At 39.2% G+C, this 20605-nt stretch overlaps 1 protein-coding gene across 5 annotated transcripts in view; it reads left to right on the top strand.

Annotated features, from left to right (window-relative positions):
- The window catches only part of ZFX (zinc finger protein X-linked), a 54995-nt gene that overhangs the window by 19364 nt on the left and 15026 nt on the right, over positions 1–20605 (top strand). For 4 of the 5 annotated variants that reach the window (XM_081809035.1, XM_081809038.1, XM_081809033.1 and 1 more), the window contains exons 2-3: positions 3572–3660; positions 6630–7199. In XM_081809035.1, coding sequence (XP_081665161.1) covers positions 3600–3660; positions 6630–7199 — 631 coding nt within the window. In that variant the 5' untranslated portion in view covers positions 3572–3599. Of the gene's footprint in view, positions 1–3571; positions 3661–4927; positions 4983–6629; positions 7200–20605 lie in introns of those variants that run through there. The other variant, XM_081809037.1, reaches the window with a different exon arrangement.

Here is a 20605-nt window from a genome sequence, read left to right as displayed (position 1 = left end):
AGCAAAAGAGTTAGTGTGTAGGTTGAGAATTCTTAGAGCTGATGGGATTGGGTTTATGTAGGGAAACTGGAGAGGGGGCCTTAATACCTTAACGGATCCTTATTGCCCTCTTTTTTTTTTTTTTAAAGATTTTTTATTTATTTATTTGACAGTGAAAGAGGGAACACAAGCAGGGGGAGTGGGAGAGGGAGAAGCAGGAGAGGGAGAAGCAGGCTTCCCGCAGAGCAGGGAGCCCGACACGGGGCTCGATCCCAGGATCCTGGGATCATGACCTGAGCCCAAGGCAGACGGTTAACGACTGAGCCACCCAGGCGCCCCCCTTATTGCCCTCTTAATTGGCTTAATTTCAGGTAGTAGTGTGGCATTATGTTTAGAAGATTAATTTACTATATCATTTTGTAATTACATTTTTAAAGTGGGGAGAAGAGAAAGCATTATGGTTAGAGGTGATTTTATTTTATTTATTATTTATTTTTTAAGATTTTTATTTATTTGACAGAGAGAGACACAGTGAGCGAGGTAACAGAAGCAGGGGGAGTGGGAGAGGGAGAAGCAGGCTTCCCGCGGAGCAGGGAGCCTGACGCGGGGCTCGATCCCAGGACCCTGGGATCATGACCTGAGCCCAAGGCAGCCGCTTGACAACTGAGCCACCCAGGTGCCCCTATTTTTTATTTTTTAAAGATTTATTTGCGAGAGAGAACATGAGTCGGGGGAGAGGCAGAGGGAGAAGGAAAAGCAGACTCCCCGGTGAGCAGGGAGCCCCACGAAGGGCTTGATCCCAGGACCCCGAGATCATGACCCGAACCAAAGGCAGACCTTTAACCGACTGAGCCACCCAGGTGCCCCGCCAGAGGTGATTTTAATGGGGAGAGAGCAGTTGACAACTTATTCAGAGCATGTATAGTTTCCATTTTTCATAGTTGAAAAATTTTTTGTTGTTCCTTTTAATTTGAAGCAGTTTGAATAAATAACACAAAACATGTCCTTCCTTGAAAATGAATAGAATATGTCTCAGAGATGACATGTTGAAAATCCATTTATTACATTAATGTTATTTGAGTTTTTCATGGATATTTAAGAACTATTTATATGTAAGTTTAATATCTGAAAATACGATATGTATAAATAAATATTTATTGCAAACAAGTAAAATCAGAGTAAAAGGATAAAAGTGCGGCAGAAATTCAGAGGAAGGAGAGATTATTTTCAGCTTTTTCTTTTTTGGTGGGGAAGGAGACTTGGGGAAAAGGTCTAAGCAGAGTTGATAAGGGAAAGGTGTTCCAGGTAGAAGAAACCCTGAGCTCAGTGTAGAGCTGGGGTCTTATTAGGGACATGGGACATTTTTGTTTGGCTGAAGTGTGTGCATGCAGTGGTGGGGGAAGGTGCTTGAAGGGAAGGTAGGGGAGAGAATGATGGAAAGATAGTTTGGGGCCAGAAGTTAGATGGCAGGAGTGTGAACTTTATTTGGAAGCAGCAGGGAGCCGTTAAACATTTTTCAACTTTAGAGAAATGACACCATCTAGCTGATGCTTTAGAAAAATGACTCTTGGGGCACCTGGCTGGCTCAGTTGGAGCATGGGACTTTTAATCTGGGGGTTGTGAGTTTGAGCCCCATGTTGGGTGTAGAGATTACTAAAATAATATACTTCAAAAAAATTACACTTTGTTATTTGAAATTTTAGTAAGAAGCATTCAGTACTTATATCATCAGTAAAAAATGATAAATGTAAAAGAAAAATGCATCTGAATAGTACTATTTAGGCTGGATTAGAAAGTGAGAAAGTAGATAAGGAAACCAATGAGGGAGGCAGTTTATGCCGTATTTATAACATGAGTAAACCACAATCCCTGATTAGTGATTAGTATTAAATAGTGTAGTATTTAATTGGTTAAGTTTTTGGTCTGTTTTTTAAAGATTTACTTATTTTAGAGAGAGAGCGAGAGCGCATGTGCGTGAGCAGGGGAAGGGGCAGAGGGAGAGAGAATCCTCAAGCTAACTCCCCACTGAGTGCACAGGAACCCGATGCAGGGCTTGATCCCACAACCCCAAGATCATGACCTGAGTAGAAACCAAAGAGTCGGCTGCTCAACCGACTGAGCCACCTAGGCGCCCCAGGTTTTTGGGATTTTTGCAAGTTTGGGCTTAAGTAGAAAAGGGAGCATTAAGGTCATTGGGCTGTCTTGTAAAAACCTAAGGTAGATAAGGTTCTATAGCTGGACTTCAGAAAGGTCTAGAACCTGTTGTTAAACCTCCCCTCCCTGCTCCCTCTACTTTATTTCTCCGGGCATTCTCTGGATTCTTTTTATTTTTTATTTGTAAACCTTATCTCACTAGTCTAACCTGAAGTTGGAAAATGTCCTTCCTCATCTCCTGTGTTACAGCCAGTGGTGGTAGTGGTGGGGAGAAGACTGACCCTTGTTCATGGTTTCAGATTCTCAGGGATAGGACTTTGATTTTGTTATGCTCACAGATGAACTTGTTTTTACTTTTTTATACCTAGTGCCAGTCAGCTGTGCCCTGGAGAGCATAAATACACTGTGGGAATTTACTTCTCTAGATTGGAGGGTCAGTTAAGAGGGGTCAATGTAAGTTAGGCAGAATTCCCAAAGGGTGTTTACTATAGTTATACATTTTGAATTTTTACAGTTGTTTAATGTATTGGTTGAAAGATAGACTACATTAAATTTAGAGAAGTAATGGGGAAATTGTGCAGAAAATTCCCCCCAGTAAGCTGTAGAGTGTGTTTAAATTGAACTTTAATAAAACTGGTTACCATTCTGGGAATATGGGGTATACGGACTGAGAGGAGACAAGAGTGCTAGGGTGCTGGAAATGTTCTAGATCCTGATCTGGGTAGTTTAGTGATTATACAGGTTTATGCCTGTGTCAGAATTCATCAAGATTCATCAAGATGTGGGGCGCCTGGGTGGCTCAGTCGGTTAAGCGTCCAACTCTTGATTTCAGCTCAGGTCATGATCTCTGGGTTGTAAGATCGAGCCCTGCTTTGGGCTCTGCGCTCAGCGGGGGAGTCTGTTTGAGATTCTCTCTCTGCCCACCCCCACTCCGCATTGTCTCTTTCTCTCTCTAAAATAAATAAATCTTTAAAAAAAATTCGTCAGGATGTGTATACTTGATGTGTGAAAGCAGTATCTCAATTAAAAAGCTAGGTACAGGGACTTCTGGGTGGCTCAGTCAGTTAAGTGACTGCCTTCAGCTCAGGTCGTGATCTCCGAGTCCTGGGATCAAGCTCCACATCGGGCTCCCTGTTCAGTGGGGAGTCTGCTTCTCCCTCTCTCCCTCTGCCTGGCACTCCCCCTGCTCCCCCCCCCCATATAAATAAAATCTTAAAAAAAAAAAATGGCACAGCTGACTTGTTTGGTTTATCTGCCTTTCCTGTCATCTAGATGCCCATATATCATCGGACATCAGTTAAGTTCTCTTTCATTTTAGATAAATTTTTGATAGGTATTCATCTCTCACATAATTTTGAGTGTTTCAGAAATATAAATATGAGATTTTTAATACATGATATTAAAAAAGTAATGCTTGGTTTACTTTTTTCTGATTTAGGAGCTGTGACTGATGAGAATTAAAGGCCATGGATGAAGATGGACTTCAATTACAACCACAAGAGCCACACTCATTTTTTGATGCAACAGGTATAACTTGGGTCATTCTGCTTCCCAACTACCAAATTTGGAGTTGGCTATCAAGTGGATGAATTGCTAGACTCTCACATTGATACTCACACTTAGGTATCTTTTTATCCTGTCACGCCTACATTTGTTAAAATGAGCACATTATTATTCCTATCCTTAAAAATGTGTTTCCCTCACAACCAGTATTCATGTTCTTCTCCATAACAGCAGCGGTATTAAAACACCAGTGCTCTCTTCAGTTATTTGCATCTTGCCCAGTTACGGTGCTAAGTCCGCTAAGTCCGGTTACTTCTCCCTTTGAAAATGTTCCTTGCTTACATCTCTTCATTCTACTTCCTCCTGCATAGACATTCTCTTTCATCTCATTCTTAGTCTGCAGTAACTTTTAAATTCTTTTCCTTACCCTTAGTCTCTTTTGTCCAGCCCACCAATTAGAATACATCAAAAAATAATGTGTAGATTGTGTCATTTGTCTGTTTTCAATTACCCAGCAGGTAAAGTATAAGCCTCAGGCCCTCCACCTTCTGACCCCATCCTACTTTTATAACGCTGTCTCTCACAAGGTGACAAAAGGAGCCCTCTGCTTCAGGAAGACGGAGTCTTACCTCACTCTCCAAACTACAAGGACTCTTAAATTCATGAAGTTCTAAAAATAGAAAAAAAATGTGTTCACAATTTCAGATTACCTGTGATTCCAATTATGTAGCATTATAAAGTGATTATGCTAGGTTTTATAATGTAAAATGGTTTTTTATCACACTCGCTAGCTACCCTTATAAATAAAATGTTGACTAGTTTTCCATTGGACTTGAAATGATCATATTGCAGTATATTAAAGAAATAGTGATTAACTTTATCAGGAAATTAAATATTAATGATTTTAAATTTTAACTTTTCCTTCAATCTCTTAATCCAGTGGGGGTATATGTATTTTACTTAACTTGGAATAGTCTTTTAATTTACATTTGGTAACTTCAGTTTGATAATGATAAATGCAAAGGTATAATTCTCTCTTCATTAGAACATGAAGTATAATTGATGTGCTTGAAAAAGAGACTAAGCTCTTTGGAGAAAAACACACACTATTTAGTAGCTTAATCTTGCCACAAGTGAGCCTGGGTCATGGACTAAGTGGTGGATTGAAGGGCTGTTGCATTTTAGCCCTGATTGTTAACACTTATGGTGTTTGTTTATCTTTGAGCAAGTCACTTAATCTGTCAGGGCCTCCGTTTTCATGTCCTAATAATAATGAAACCTCTCATTACAGTTTTTCAGAACACTTCCCATACATTCCCATTTGATCATCACAACAGTCCTGTGAGGTATGCATGGCAGATACTACTGTCCTCATTTTACTGATGAGGAAACTGAAACTCAGAGGTTAAATGACTTGCCCAGGGTCACAAAACGAATAAGTGTCCAAACTGTACTCTCTGATTTAGATTTTATAATCAGTCTTCTTGCCACCAAATGCTTTCAACTTCATGTCTGCAAAATGGAGATTACAATGATCTGTTGCTGATGTTAATATTGAGAATATGGAAAATAAATGAGTATAAAGCATTTTGTAGAAGTCCTATAGAAATTAAAGTAAACATACTCTTTATTATTTCTAGATGTAATTAAAATGGATATTAACTGGCTGTAAGATTTCCTACATTTTTTAATGATATTTTTGGCCCTTGTTGGTCATTCGTGTTTGTTAAGCAAAGCCATATGTCTCTGAGGACCTGGCCAGTGACACACAGTCATTGAGTTAGGCAGCTGCTTGGACTCAGCCTGGTTTGAGTCACATCCAGAAGCACTCATCAACACACTAGCATTTTAGGTTAAGACTTTTATAAAACTTTGCTTTTCTCTAGACCAGGATCCAAGATACTGGATTTGTTTTCTTTTATCCTATGTTTTTGGCAAGGATATTTGATTTTGATTCCCATTTGTGGCATTCATTCAGATTAATATTTATGGAGCACCATAATCTGTGCAAACTGTGTGATCTTGGTGAAGTCATTTAATCTCAACGGGGCTTCAACTGATTCAACCTTCTACCTTTGTTCCTTAATTGCAGAGTAGACCAGAGTAAGGTTTCTTATATTCTGAGGAGCTGCCTGGGGGATAGGGGTATGGGGGGACAGGAGGAGGCTGGCTGGAGACGGAATACCCTGGTGAAGTTGGGGCAGGCCCCATTCCAGCTAACCTTGGCCTCCACCACTCCAGAGCAGCTGCACTTTATGCATCTCATCTATCCACAGAGACTCCCTAGCCAGTTGTCTTTTCTCCATAACTGTGGCCTTCTAGCCCTCTTTTCATTTATGCCCCGATCCTTTTATATCCTAGATTCAGAGGATAATTTCTAAATTTCTGTAGTCATAAATGGAGGATATTGGTGAGATATTGTTCTAGAACAAAGGGGGAGAAAGGGGTAAAGATGGAAGGGGTAAAAATAGAAGAGATACATGGGAGAGGTGGAAAGAAGAAAAAATAAGAGTTGAGGAGAACGAGATGGAACAAGAAGGAGAGAGGAATGAAAACACATATATTGAAGGAAAATGGTGTATTTTTCACCTGAACTTGCATTACTTACTTTTATAACTATCCCTTAAGTACCTTTGCATATGGGATTAACTTTAGTGAGCCTAGAATTTTACTTTCATGAGTGTGTGTGTGTGTGTGTGTGTGTGTGTGTGTGTGAGAGAGAGAGAGAGAGAGAGAGACTGGCTCAATTGCCTTGTTTTTCTGTATTTCCGTATCGCTTGATTCGGGATGAGAATAAAAGTTCTTATTTTAAAAATTTCTGTTTCTGGTATGATTCAAAAATAGATCCCCTCTTTAATCTGTGTTAGTGTTTGAGAAAACTGAGGAGCTAGTCTGTTTTACTGGTAGGAATTAAATAACATTTACATTATTTGAGGTAGTCATGCACACCTACCTGAAATTTGTGATTTTAATTTTTTTTTTTTTTTTTTAAGGAGCTGATGCTACCCACATGGACGGTGATCAAATTGTTGTGGAAGTACAAGAAACTGTTTTTGTTTCAGATGTTGTGGATTCAGACATAACTGTGCATAACTTTGTTCCTGATGACCCAGACTCAGTTGTAATCCAGGATGTTATTGAGGATGTTGTTATAGAAGATGTTCAGTGCCCCGATATCATGGAAGAAGCAGATGTATCTGAAACGGTCATCATTCCTGAGCAAGTTCTGGACTCAGATGTAACTGAAGAAGTTTCTTTAGCACATTGCACAGTCCCAGATGATGTTTTAGCTTCTGACATTACTTCAGCCTCAATGTCTATGCCAGAACACGTCTTGACGAGTGAGTCCATACATGTATCTGATGTTGGACATGTTGAACACGTGGTTCATGACAGTGTAGTAGAAGCAGAAATCGTCACCGACCCTCTGACAACGGACGTCGTTTCAGAAGAAGTATTGGTAGCAGATTGTGCCTCTGAAGCAGTCATAGATGCCAATGGGATCCCCGTGGACCAGCAAGATGATGACAAAAGCAACTGTGAGGACTACCTTATGATTTCCTGTAAGTCTTGGGGTACCATGATTGTCAGAGGTATTTTTGAAGGCTGTCTTTCCTAACTTACATCAGGGGTGAAAATTTCTTGACTTCTTTAAAACTAAAGTAAATCTCGTAGACCTGCCTGCATTATTGTTTCAGTTTGGAGCCTGTAAGATAACTCAAAATTAAGAAAAGTGAAATGGTGCAGAGTAAAGAGTCATTTCTCTATAAGGACACAATAGAAAGATGAGATTTCTTCAGTCTAGAAAGACAAAGACGGAAAGGAGTAGAACTGAACTTTCTGAAATCATGAAGGATGTGATTAGGCTGTTACGAGCCTTTATTAGAATTAGGAATCCTCTTGAAACTAAAAAGGAGTTCAACTTGGAAAAGTATAACCAAACTACTTATATTCTTGTGTATGGATGTACGGTGCTACTTCTGTACTACTTATGTGCTTATTCTGCTTACATGTAAAATGCCATTTATATAACAGATAGCCTGGAGAAGAGCTCTGGCTTAGTGTTGAAACTTTAAATGATTCCAAAACATGATTTTCAAGTATGATGGACTCATAGTAGGTTATTGAAGAAAAGTAAGATGTTTTGGAACACACTTGAACTTTTTTAACTTAACGTCTGGAAGGATAGCTGTATCTTCTTACAACATATTTCTTGGTACCACTTTCAGAGATAAAATCCTCAATTGGATAGACCACAGTTCTGACCCAGTATGGGGATTCTTGTACCTTTAGGAACTAAACTTCAAACAAAGACTCACAGACTATTTGCTTATATAAATTCACAATTTGCTTTGCTTGAAAACCTGTTTTAATAGAGGAATTTCACATAGCATATATTGGAGTCCACCAGCATTTTAGGAAATACCTTTTAAAAGTTCCAGATTTTGGAAATCCGAGAATTCTTTGTGTGAAGAGGAAGAAAACGCCTTCATTCAACACATGTGTTTGGGCTCCCTACTCTGTGTTAGACATTGTTGTAAGTAGTGCAGATATGGATAGGTGATAAATAAAAAATACATAAAACCATTGTCTTTAGAGAGCTTACGGTCTACTGCAGGAGAGAAAGAGAGGTTGCACTGTGATGCAGAGGCGGGACCAAGTTGCTGTGGAGACAAGATGGAGTTGCTGACCTTTGAACTCAAGGATGAGTTCTAGTTTTACCAGGTGAAGAAGGGCATGAGTTGGGAGGGAGACATTCCAGGCAAATTGTATAGTATGTAAAAAAAAAAAAAAAAAAAAGTCTGGCCTTTGCTGGGAATGATGGGAACTTTAGGATGTACTTGTATATCTTTGTGTACTTCCTGGTGAATTCATTAGAACAAATTTCTTGAAATAGAAGTGCTAGATCAGAGGGTGTACACATTTATAAGTCTGGTGATATTGCCTCAATATTTTGCCTAATAATAACTCCCCCACCAGGTTTATAAGAAGGTCCATTTCCCTACACAGCTGACCAACGAGGGTATTATTTTCCTTTTTAGTTTTTGCCAGTCTCACAGGGGAGAATATGATAGCCATTTGAAGTTTGAATTTATTTTAGGAAGATAATTTTGGTAGTGATACAGAATAAGAGTAGATGAGGGAGAGACTAGTGGTAGAGGTTAGTTGAAATGGTTCATTTATGAGATAAAGAAGATCCTAAGTACCTTCATAGGAATGGGGACAGAAAGAGGGCACTAGATTCAAGAGAGTTTAGGAAGTAAAATGAATGAGATTTGGTGACAGATAGAATAGGGGTGGGGATCTGAGGGAGAAAGAGAATTCATGGAGGACCCTAAGGTTTCTACCTTGGGGGATTGGGTGCTTGGTCATGCTATTACCTGAGAGGTGGAGATTTGGTGCAAAGAACATGATTTAAGACCTGTTAGAAGTTTGAGTTGCTTGCTGGGGACAATCTGATGGATGTTTTTTCTAGGCAGGTGATAATATGAATTCGGTGCTTTTGAGAGAGTTTGTGGCTAGAGGAAGAAATTTGGGACAACAAAATATAGATAGTATTTTATGCGGAAATGGGTGGTTGTTCCTCAGAGAGTACTTGTAGAATAATGAGTATGGATCCTTTAGATATTTAAGAAGTACGTGGAGGAGGGCGCCTGGGTGGCTCAGTTGGTTAAGTGACTGCCTTCGGCTCAGGTCATGATCCTGGAGTCCCTGGATTGAGTCCGGCATCGGGCTCCCTGCTCGGCAGGGATTCTGCTTCTCCCTCTGACCCTAACCCCTCTCATGTGCGCTCTCTCATTCTCTCTCTCTCAAATAAAGAAATAAAATCTTTAAAAAAAAAAAAAAAAGTACATGGAGGAGAAGAGCCCATGAAAATCAGGGAGTTTTGGGAAGCGGAGGAGAAAAATCTTTAGAGAGTATTTTTAATACTGTTAAAGATGAAAATAATTTCTAGAAGTGTCATCACTGAAAAGAGAATGGAGCTGTTCCATCGAGCAATTAGGAGGTCATTTGTATCTTAATTAAAATAGATTCAATAAAGCAAGGGCCAATGGAGAGGAGATAGAAGAGATGAACCATAATGGATTGAGAAGTTGGTGGAAATGAAGTAGGTGAAGCAATTTGTATAAATGGCCATTTTGGTCAGGGAAGGGACAAAAGAGGCAGGAGTATAGCTTTGATGTTTGGCTGGATTGTGAAAATGTGTTGAGCATACTTATATAGTCTTATAGGTGCAGGACACAAACCACTGGATAGAGAGACTAAAGATAAGGGAAGGGTTACCAGATGGAGCAGTTCCAGAGAAGGGGGAGGGAATGAGGTCCAGGGCAGCAGTGGAGGGCTGTTGGGTGAGGCCTAGAGAGGAAGAGTAAGTACCTTCTCTGAGACAGAGGCAGTAAAAGGAGCTTTAGAATATTGGGAGCAGGCGCCTGGCTGGCTTAGTTGGTAAAGCATGTAACTCTTAATCTCAGGGTTGTGAGTTCGAGCTCCACAGTGGGTGTAGAGATTACTTAAAAATAAAATCTTTAAAAATAAATAAATAAATAAAGGGACACCTGGGTGGCTCAGTCAGTTGGGTGTCTGCCTTCTGCTCAGGTCATGATCCCAGGGTCCTGGGACTGAGCCCTGCGTCGGACTCTTCGCTCAGTGGGGAGCCTGCTTCTCCCTCTGCCTGCCACTCTCCCTGCTTCTGCTCCCTCTCTCTCTCTGACAAATAAATAAAATATTTAAAAATAATAAATAAAAATTTAAAAAAAATGTTGAGAGCTATTTTCTTTGTGCAGCAAATTCCTCTGCCAATATAGGATGTACAGAGGTTGTGGGTGGAAAGCTGAAGAATAGAGGTGAAGAGTTGAAAAACCTTAGTCTTAAAGGGAGGGACCAGGGCAGGAAGCTTAAGAATTTACAGGATAGATTATTTAGCTGCATTGAGGGGCCAGCTGAGATTGGGAGTCTTCAGTTTGTATGTCAGATGTGCCATTCAGTATGAAAATACCATTTTGAAATACCACTGCCAGATTTTCTGTTGCAAGACCAGGCAACCCAGAGGCAAGGCTGGAGAAAGTAAGGAGTTGGGTTCATCGTGCTTTATGAGGGCAGGAGGATCTGGTGAAATATTTAGGCGAAAGCACTCTTGGTTCTCCTTGACTTCTCTTTTCACTTAAACTTGTTTGCTAAGGAGTAAAATGCATAGCATTGGTTTGACCTTTAGCTGCATACTATCTCTTGCCTTTATTATTCTTTTAGGAAGTTCAGCCCTCCAAGAATGTCATAAAAAAACCCAAACCAGTAAAAGTTGATTTAGTAACGGTTGACATGGTATACTAGATTTTTTTTTTTTAAGATTTTATTTATTGAGAGAGAGAGAGTGCACGCACGAGCAGGGGGAGGGGCAGAGGGAGAAGCAGACTCCCTGCTGAGCAGGGAGCCAGACACAGGGCTCATCCTAGGACCCTGGGATCACAACCTGAGCCACCCAGAGACCCCCCTCCCAAGTATACTAAATTTTTACACTGTATTAGAGTCCAGACTGGTGAAATTTTCATTAAAAATCTTATAGTCATCTTTCTTTTAGGCCCTGGGTTTCTGCTAATTTATATAGATTTTAATGTTCCTAAAGTAGTAAATAAGGATGGACACAAACTGCTATTGTTGTATATTTTTGTATATTTTATATATGTATGTAAGTATGTATTTTAATAATACAGTGGTAGTTTATTCCTTTTTTTTTTTTTTTTTTTTAAGATTTATTCATTTTAGAGAAAGAGAGTGTGTGAGTGGTGGGGGGTGGGCATAGGGAGAGAGAGAATCCTGAAGCAGACTCCCCTCTGAGCATGGAGCCTGATGGGGCCTTGATCCCAGGACCCTGAGATCATGACCTGAGCCAAAATCAAGAGTTGGCCGCTTAACCGACTGAGTCACCCAGGTGCCCCTCTTCCTTTCTTTTAAAATAGAATGTCACATCCAAGCTCAAAGAATACGAAAAACACACACACACAAGTTACCTAATACCCCTTTTTTACTATAATGAGATGGTTTGATTGCTTTTATTTTTTTTTTTAATTTTTTAAAGCTTTATTTATTTTTGAGAGAGAGGGAGAAAAAGAGAAAGCGTGAGTGGAGGGGCAGAGGGAGAGAGAATCCCAAGCAGACTCCATGCCAAGCATGGAGCCCAACATGGGGCTTGATCTCATGACCTTGAGATAATGACCTGAGCTGAAACCAATAGTCCGATTCTTAGCCGGCTACACCATCCAGGCACCCCTGATTGCTTTTAAGTTGGGTTTAGGGATGGTGACTTTTTGGAGGGGCGGGTATGGTGACTTTTGGTAGTATCTATTGTTCTTTTGCAGGTACTTCTTCATTCATTTTTCCTCCATTCCACACCATCATCCCTTTTCCTTTCAAAGTATAGTCATGTTAAAAAATTTAATTTACTACTGGCTTTGGAATCAAACCAGTTGAGTGCTTTGGAATTAATTAGCATTTCTCTTGTTTCTGCCTCCCAGTGCTGCATTTCAGCTTAAAACCTAAATTGATTTCAGAAGTTTAGGATTGACAAAGGCTTTGTGGTAAGCATATAGAGGAACTATGGTCTGATTTTCTCCATGATAGAGAATGCAGAGATGCCATTATTAGCAGTCAACTTTAATGCTTTTCGTAACATGATGAGAGATGGTAGTATTATCTCTGAATTCCTATGATACTTGTTCACCTCACTGGTCAGAGAATATGAACAGACACCTAAATACTCTTCAAAAATTTCAGTAAGTCATTGGATCTAAGAGCCTAATAAACAGCTTTTATAAAGTCTTTAGTGTCTATCTTGGCAGATTTTTTCCCTCTGAAGGTCTCATTTAAAATGACGAAGTAGCAATCCTCATTCTTTATAGTGTCCTGATAGTGTATATAGACACAAATGTTCTTTGTCACAGTAGAGCTGCCTTTGAGGCCAGGATGACCTCTTTATCTCATCTTTGCAGTCTAGACATTATGATTGCTTCTGAATTTGATGGTCTGTTTCTTGAAAATAGGAACTATCCACTGCTTCTTAGCCATTGAGTATCTTCTTCATCAAACCCTGTGCCTATTAGGTGTGAAATAAATATTTGTTGACTATATGAAGACTATAGCTGCAAGTCTGTGGGCATCGTGCCACATCAAAGGTATTAATAATACATTTCTTCCCTACCAAAAGCTATTGGTTCTCACTTGGTTCTGGTTAGGTTAGATATGGTGGTACTGCTTTATGGCACTGAAGAGTTTTCTGGGTCTCTGAGAAGTGGAATGTTTGAGTCATCCATGTGTTAACCAAGTTGTTTTTTAGTTCTCCTTTAATCCGAGACAGCTGCCAGACATCCCTAATTTCTTTGCAGTGGTCTTCAGCCTCCTGGAGTTTGACTTTGCAGCTGCATAGTCAAGATGCTGTTTTGTCAAACATCAGTTTGTACAATAGGGAAAGTTGGAGAAGATCTGGTGATGATGAGTCAGGCACTGCCTTACAACAGCTGCATGAAGCAAAATATTCTCTGGGTGCCTCTGATATTAACATGATCTACAAGAAGTCACTCTTTAGATCTTGTTGACATATCCCATGTCTTTTAATTAGAACAGTTAGATAGAAGATGAGCAGGAGCTAGGTATTCCATTCTAATCCTAGCTTCAACTTAAGTGTTGAAATAAACTTTTTTTGGTAACAACTTTAACACATGTAACAGCATGTAACATATGCCATACCCTTTGCCCATTTGAAGTGTGCAATTCAGTGGTTTTTAGTGTATTCACTAACTTGGGCAAACACTGTCAGACTTTAGATAATTTTAGTTAGCCCAGGGAGAAACTTCATACTTTGTGGCTATCACTCCCATCAACCCTCTCTGTCCCGTCCAAGTCTAAGCCACCCCTAATCTACTTTCTGCCTGGATAGATTTGCCTGTTAGGGGTATTTCCTGTAAACGGAATCCTGTAATACATGGTCTTTATGACTGGCTCTTTTCACTTAGCAGAATGTTTTCAAAGTTCATCCATGTTGTAGCAGGTGTCGGTGCTTCATTCCTTTTTATTACTGAAGACTATTCCATTTTCTGGGTGTACAGGGTGTACATTTTAGTCCATTCGTAAGTTGTTTCTACTTTTTGGCTGTTGTATCTATGATATTAACATTTGTATTCAAGTTTTTGTGGACATACATTTCATATGTGGAATTGCTGGGTCATATGGTTTAACCTTTTAAGGAACTGCCAGACGGTTTTCCAAAATGGCTGCACCATTTTACATTCCTACCAGTGGTGTATGAGGGTTCCAGTGTCTCCACACCGTTTGTAGCACTTGTTAATACTGTCTTTTTTTTTTTTTTTTTATCATAGCCATCCTAGTGGATGTGAAGCAATATCCTGTTGTGGTTTTTGATTTACATTTCCCAGATAGTTAATAATGTCAAGCAGTTTTTCATGTGCTTATTGACCATTTGGAGAATTGTCTATTCAGATGCCTTGCTCATTTTTAAATGGAGTTATTTGCCTTTTTATTATTGAGTTGAAAGAATTCTTTGTATATTCTAGTTATGTCTCTTAGAAATGATTTATAAATATTTTGTCCCGTTCTGTCAGTAGTCTCCTTCCTTGATAGTGTCCTTTGATGTACAAAAGTTTTAAATCTTGATGAAGTCCAATTTATATATTTTTCTGTTGCTGTGCTTTTGGTGTCATATTTAAGAAACTGTTGCCTCATCCAAGGTTATGAAGATTGACACCTGTGTTCCTCTTAAGAGTTTTAAAATAGCTTTGGTTCTTGCATTTAGGCCTTGGATCCATTTTGAGTTTATTTTTGTGTATGATGTGAGGTAGATAAGGAGCTAACTTCATTCTTTGGCATGTGGATATTCAGTTGTCCCAGCACCATTTGTTGAAAAAACAATTCTTTCCCCATTGAATGTTCTTGGCACTCTTGTTGAAAATAATTGCCTGTAAATGTGAGGGGTTTATTTTTTGGACTCCTAACTCTGCTCCATTTATCGTCTATCCTTATACTACTTCCATGCTGTCAGAGTGCATAGTGAATTTGCAAAATGTACTACCCTAAATATTAAAGTTTAAATTTTTAAGTCCAGGCAAAAATGCGTAATTCAGTTTTAAAAGGTGTAACACAGTAAGTGATGGCGACATTGTATGTTCTTATGGAAAACACGGGTACGTCAGGTATGTTTGCCTACCTTACAATAACATCAGAAGAAACAACTAATAGGCCTCTGGAGCATGGGATCCTTCCTGTCAAAAACTGAACACTTAGCCATAGAGTCTCTTTTCTAATGTAAACCTACATGATGCTTCATTTCTAATATACATTTTAATAAAATATGTGCTCTCAGTTATTTTAAGCAGTTTTAAAATAGATAAATTAAGAAAAATGATAGCAAATAATTTAAACTTAGAACCCTTTAAACTAGCTTGGTTAAATGAAAGTATGTCATAATTTTTAACATGTTGATTATAAAATTGGAAATTTTACTTTGTGCAGACCATAAGTTTATTTTATTTATTTATTTTTTAAAGATTTTATTTATTTATTTGACAGAGAGAGACACAGCGAGAGAGGGAACACAAGCAGGGGGAGTGCGAGAGGGAGAAGCAGGCTTCCCGCGGAGCAGGGAGCCCGATGCGGGGCTCGATCCCAGGACCCTGGGATCATGACCCGTGCCGAAGGCAGACTCTTAATGACTGAGCCACCCAGGTGCCCCCAGACCATAAGTTTAATAAAAGTATTTTATGACAGTGAGTGTGGAGTAATAATATAGCTGTCTTCTCTCCATTTAGTTGTTTTTATATACTGAGGCTAAAGACGTTTTCACTAAGATAAAGTTGATTTCAAAATACTATTTTCTACAGTATGCAACTGCTTGTATAAAAGCTGAATGTTAATAAATTATTAGATTGGTTAGTTCTTAACTAATGCTTATTAAGCTCTTTTGGTCTGGTGGCATTTATATAATTTAAGTCCATTTGAATTAGTATTTCAAGAAGAGCTTGGTGCTAATGTGTGGAAAATGCTTTCAGACTCATCAGACCTATTTTCTAAATGACCTTTGAGTCAATTTGCATTTCCATCAGGAGATGGAATTAAGTTTGTTTAGTGAGGTTTGTTGTTAATAAAGCTCACTTTTCAGGGGGAAAATGTTTATGACTATATGTGTGGTTTGACTGTTACCAAGTCAAAATGGACAACTTTAAGAAAAAATTTTTTGACTTAAGCATTTTTATCCCAGGAAAGATTGTAGATTTGTAACAAGTTGGTAACAATAAAAATAGGTAATAGTAAACCTTCAATAAATAGTATCTGTGTGCCAGAACTTATTATACATTATTTTCTTTACACAACCTTATAATGTTGGTGTTATCACTCTTCTTTACATATTGGGTAACAGAATCAGTTTAAGTAACTTGACCAAAGTTACACATCCAGCTAGCATTAGGTTGAGGATGTGAAATCAAGTGTGTTTTATTCCAAAGTATCTACCCTCCACTCTCATATTGCCTTTCTTCGTGTGTGTGTATATTTATATACATATGTGTATAAAGCTCATACTACAAAGCAGTAGAGTTTGGCTTAAATACTGCTTATTGGTGGATGGAGGAGGCAACTAGAATTCAGTGATTCTTAAAATTTATAATATTATTTAAAAATTTTTTTTTAATTTACAATATTATTGAATACCCAGTTTTCAGCAGTGTTAGGAAATAATTTAAGGGGCTTAAACATTTTCTTAGTTAACTCATAGCAGAAGCCACCCAGCCTCCAAACCCTATTCCATTGTTTTTCTACCTAAAAAATAGATTTTTTTTCAAATTTATGTTTAAATGAGAAAAAGAAATCATACATAAACTATTATTTTTACTTTTGCCGATGTTTACTTTCCTTGTGTCTTCATTCATTCAAAAACATTTCTTGACCAGCCACGATAAGCTAGGAACCTTGGTAGCTGTTAGAGATAAACAGTGCAAGTCTCTGGCTTTTTAGAGTCCACAGCCATGGAGGGAAGACAAACAGAAACAGATCATTACAGTTGATTGTGAAAAGATACATAACTGAAAATACAAAGTATTTTGGAAGCACTAAGGGAGGAAATGGGGGGGTGGTTTGGTATACTTCTATGAGCTACATGCTATGAAAGCACTATAAACCAGAGTTCTGTGGAAGCTTGGTTGAAGACCTGAGTCTCTGTATTTCATCTCTACTCTTAACCATTTCCTTCTCTCTCATATTGTTTTGAAGCAAATGCCACACATCATTTCATTCATAGGTATTTCAGTATATATATCTGAAGGACAAGGATTTTTTTAAAAAATGAAACAATATATGGGGCGCCTGGGTGGCTCAGATGGTTAAGCGTCTGCCTTCGGCTCAGGTCATGATCCTGGAGTCCCGGGATCGAGTCCCGCATCGGGCTCCCTGCTCGGTGGGGAGTCTGCTTCTCCTCCCTCTGACCCTCCTCCCTCTCCTGCTCTCTGTCTCTCGTTCTCTCTCTCTCAAATAAATAAATAAAATCTTTAAAAAAAAAAAAAACAATATCATGGTCACATATTTAAAAAAATAATTTGGAATGAACTCAGTTTGAAGGATGAGTAGGTGGGTAAGGCAGGAGGAATGGCAGAGAGGAGGGAGGAGGGCCTATTTAAAGGCAAGGAGATGTGAAAGATCTTGGAGTGTTCAGAGACTTACTCTTTGGAGTGCAAATAATATCTTTGGTGAAGAAAATGGAGGAAATGGTGAGAAATAAGATTGACAAAATAGGCAGGGCCCAAATTATAAAGGCCCTTGAATGCACTAAGAAGCGCATTTTACCTTGTCGATGTGGGGAGCTGTTAAAGGGTTGTAAGCAGATAATAATAACACAGTTAGGCTCGTAGTTTGGAAAGATCATTCTCATGGCAATGTTGAGAGCATACAAGGTAAGACTAAACTCAGAAACAAAAAGTGTGCTATGGGAGATTATAGTAGTTCAGGTAAGAAACAGATGATGATAGTTTGAAATAAGGTTCTATCGGTAGAGTTTGGCAGAAACTGCTTCATGACATATTTACGAAGTAGAATTTGGATTAAATTTAGGCTTGAGGAAGAGGGAGAGTTCAAAGCTCCCTTCCTGGTTTCTGGCTTGTGGAGCTGGGCAGATGGCGAAACCATTACCAGAGGAGGAGCATGTTTGGATACGCTGAAGATCTGTCCATAGGGTTGCTGCCTGCAGCTGTCCACGTGGTGCCCCTGGCCTTCTCGTTGAGGTGTTCTGACCAGTTGGTCTGATGTTAGCTCCTAATTGAGCACAACTTTTGGTCATAGTAGATATCTAATAAAAAACGGTTCCGGGGGAGGAGGACGCCTGGGTGGCTCAGTCGGTTAAGTGTCTGACTCAGTTGTGGCCCAGGGCATGATCTCACAGTTGTAAGATTGAGCCACGTGTTGGGGCTTAAGATTCTCCCTTTCCCTCTCCCTCTGTACCTCCCCCCCAAAAAAGTGGTTCTGGGAATGAATGAAGAAATAAGTCCAAACTTCTATGTTTTTTTTTAAAGATTTTATTTATTTATTTCAGAGAGAGAGAATGAGAGAGAGCACATGAGAGGGGGGAGGGGCAGAGGGAGAAGCAGACTCCCTGCCGAGCAGGGAGCCCGATGCCGGACTCAATCCAGGACTCCAGGATCATGACCTGAGCCGAAGGCAGTCGCTTAACCAACTGAGCCACCCAGGCGCCCCAAACTTCTATGTTTAATGCATAAACTCTGAGGGTTAATACAGTCTTATGATTTATTTATTGATTCTCAGGGCTATTAGCACAGGAGACATGGTAAAATATTTGTTTATTCCTTTGTTCTGTGGGCAGATTGTTGGATGTTTCTATATCTTACCATTATTTTTATATATGCACTCTATCAGTTTTGTTTCTTAACCATTTGGTAAACCACAGAATGAAATTTTAGAGTTTTAAAAATACATATCCTCATGGAAATGTTTCTGAAATGTGAGAAAAGTCTTAGAGAAGACATATTGAATAAGCTTTAAGCTTGTTCTGATAAAATTTACAAAGATGTCTGTTAATCCATCTAAAATTATTGTCTTTACTGTGGGTACTCTGAAACTTATTTGGAAGCACTCAGGTAAGGCACATTTATTGTTGTCCTCCCCTCTCCCCACCAAAAATAAGATTGGGTAAAAAATCTGTATCTTGAAAGCCTTAGAAGCAATTGGAGCTTCAGATTAGCCTTGTGACTCATATTTACTGTTTATCTGCTTGTGACCTAGACAGAATTGTCCAACAGCTTGCCCTTTGAACAGATCTGTGATTACTTTGTGGGATAATGGGGGTTGGGCAGGAGAGAGAGGAGGAGAGAGGGAAAGAAAGAACATGGGAAGATCTGATCTTCAAGAAATTCTTAAGTGTATCAGTGCCTGCAGTTTAGAGTCAGCCAGCTTTCCATTTGGATGCCAGCCCAGCTGCTCATTAGCTGTATGATTTTGAGCAAATTACTGACTTCTCTTTGGCCTTTGTTTTTTTATTTGTAAGATGGCAGTCCTACTACCTGACCTGTGGGCTGGTTGGGAGAATTAGAGATCATATGGAGCAGGCACCCAGCACAGAGCCTGCCTGTCAGTAATGGCTGATCATTGTTGTCCACACAGAATCTCTCTGTTGGTGGCATCAACTGGGCAAGCAGGACTAACTCTGGACTGGCTTCACTTAAGACCTTCCTGTTGTCTGATCAGGGAATCCTTGGCTAAAGGCAGGCACAAGGTGGGATTATAGTAGTCATTCCTTTCTTTTCCCCCTGAATTTATAGTATTAAGAAATCAGTTCTTGGTTAACTAGGTTTAGTTAGCTATATTTTAGACCAGTTCAGTGCAATTTGGCAAATATTTTTCATAAGTTCTCTCTGACGTCATGTTAGAGATCACTGTAACTTAGGACAGACACTTGAATGGCTCTGATCCTTTAATTCCCCTTCTGTAGAATAGGCTAATTTCATTAAATCTTTGAATGTCTTCAGGAAAGTTTCAAGAAGTAAAGGAGATCAGATTATCACTAATTCTCTGAAATCTTTTATAGGCTATATAATAAAAATAAGATGGAATTTTAACCACAGAAAGAGGGTTCCTAAGGAGGAAGCTAAGAAAGGGAGGCCCAAAAGTGAATTTATAAGTTTATTTATCTACTAGAACATCTGCTTACTCAGCAGAATGCTTCCTGCAAGTTAATTTAGTCTTAGGTGCTCTGGTTTCACATCTGTAAAGTGGAGATAAAACACTTAAGTCATGGAGCTGTTGTCATTGATTTCATGATAAAATAGAGGGACACCACTGACCACAGTGTCTAGGACATAACAGTTGCTCATGAGCTCAGGTATCCTTTTAAGGGGAACTGCCCATCTGTGGTTTGTTTTTTTTTTGTTAAGATTTTATTTACTTGTCAGAGAGAGAGCATACAAGCAGGGGCAGTAGCAGTCAGAGGGAGAAGCAGACTCCCCACCGAGCAGGGAGCCCGATGCGGGGCTCGATTCCAGGACCCTGGGACCATGACCTGAGCTGAAGGCAGACGCCTAACCCACTGAGCCACCCAGGCGTCCCTAGGTATTTTTACTGTTAAGTAGCCACCTGCCCACACAGGAAATCTAATAAGACACTGAATAATACCAAGTTTTTACTCTGTAGTTTTTTTCTTTTAATTGGATTTTGGGTTTAGAAGTTTAAAAATTGAAGTGATTTAAGTAGTAAGACTATTGGATTTACCAGAGAGTAAGTTAGAACAGGCTCTTGGTTCAGAGAACCAGATTCTTTCTTCGATAGCAATACTGACTGTAGGGTCATCTGAAAAGGCCTGATTTCCCTCCTTGATGTTAATCCTAACATTCACACCTAGGGATCTTGTTAAAACTTTAGAAAAGATTTGTGTATTCAGACTGTCCCTTGAAATAAATTATTTAGGATG

The sequence above is a fragment of the Leptonychotes weddellii genome, chromosome X, assembly GCF_054177405.1.
Source record: "Leptonychotes weddellii isolate Sample4059 chromosome X, ASM5417740v2, whole genome shotgun sequence".
NCBI lineage: Eukaryota > Metazoa > Chordata > Mammalia > Carnivora > Phocidae > Leptonychotes > Leptonychotes weddellii.
This window is presented reverse-complemented; position numbering and strand designations above follow the sequence as displayed.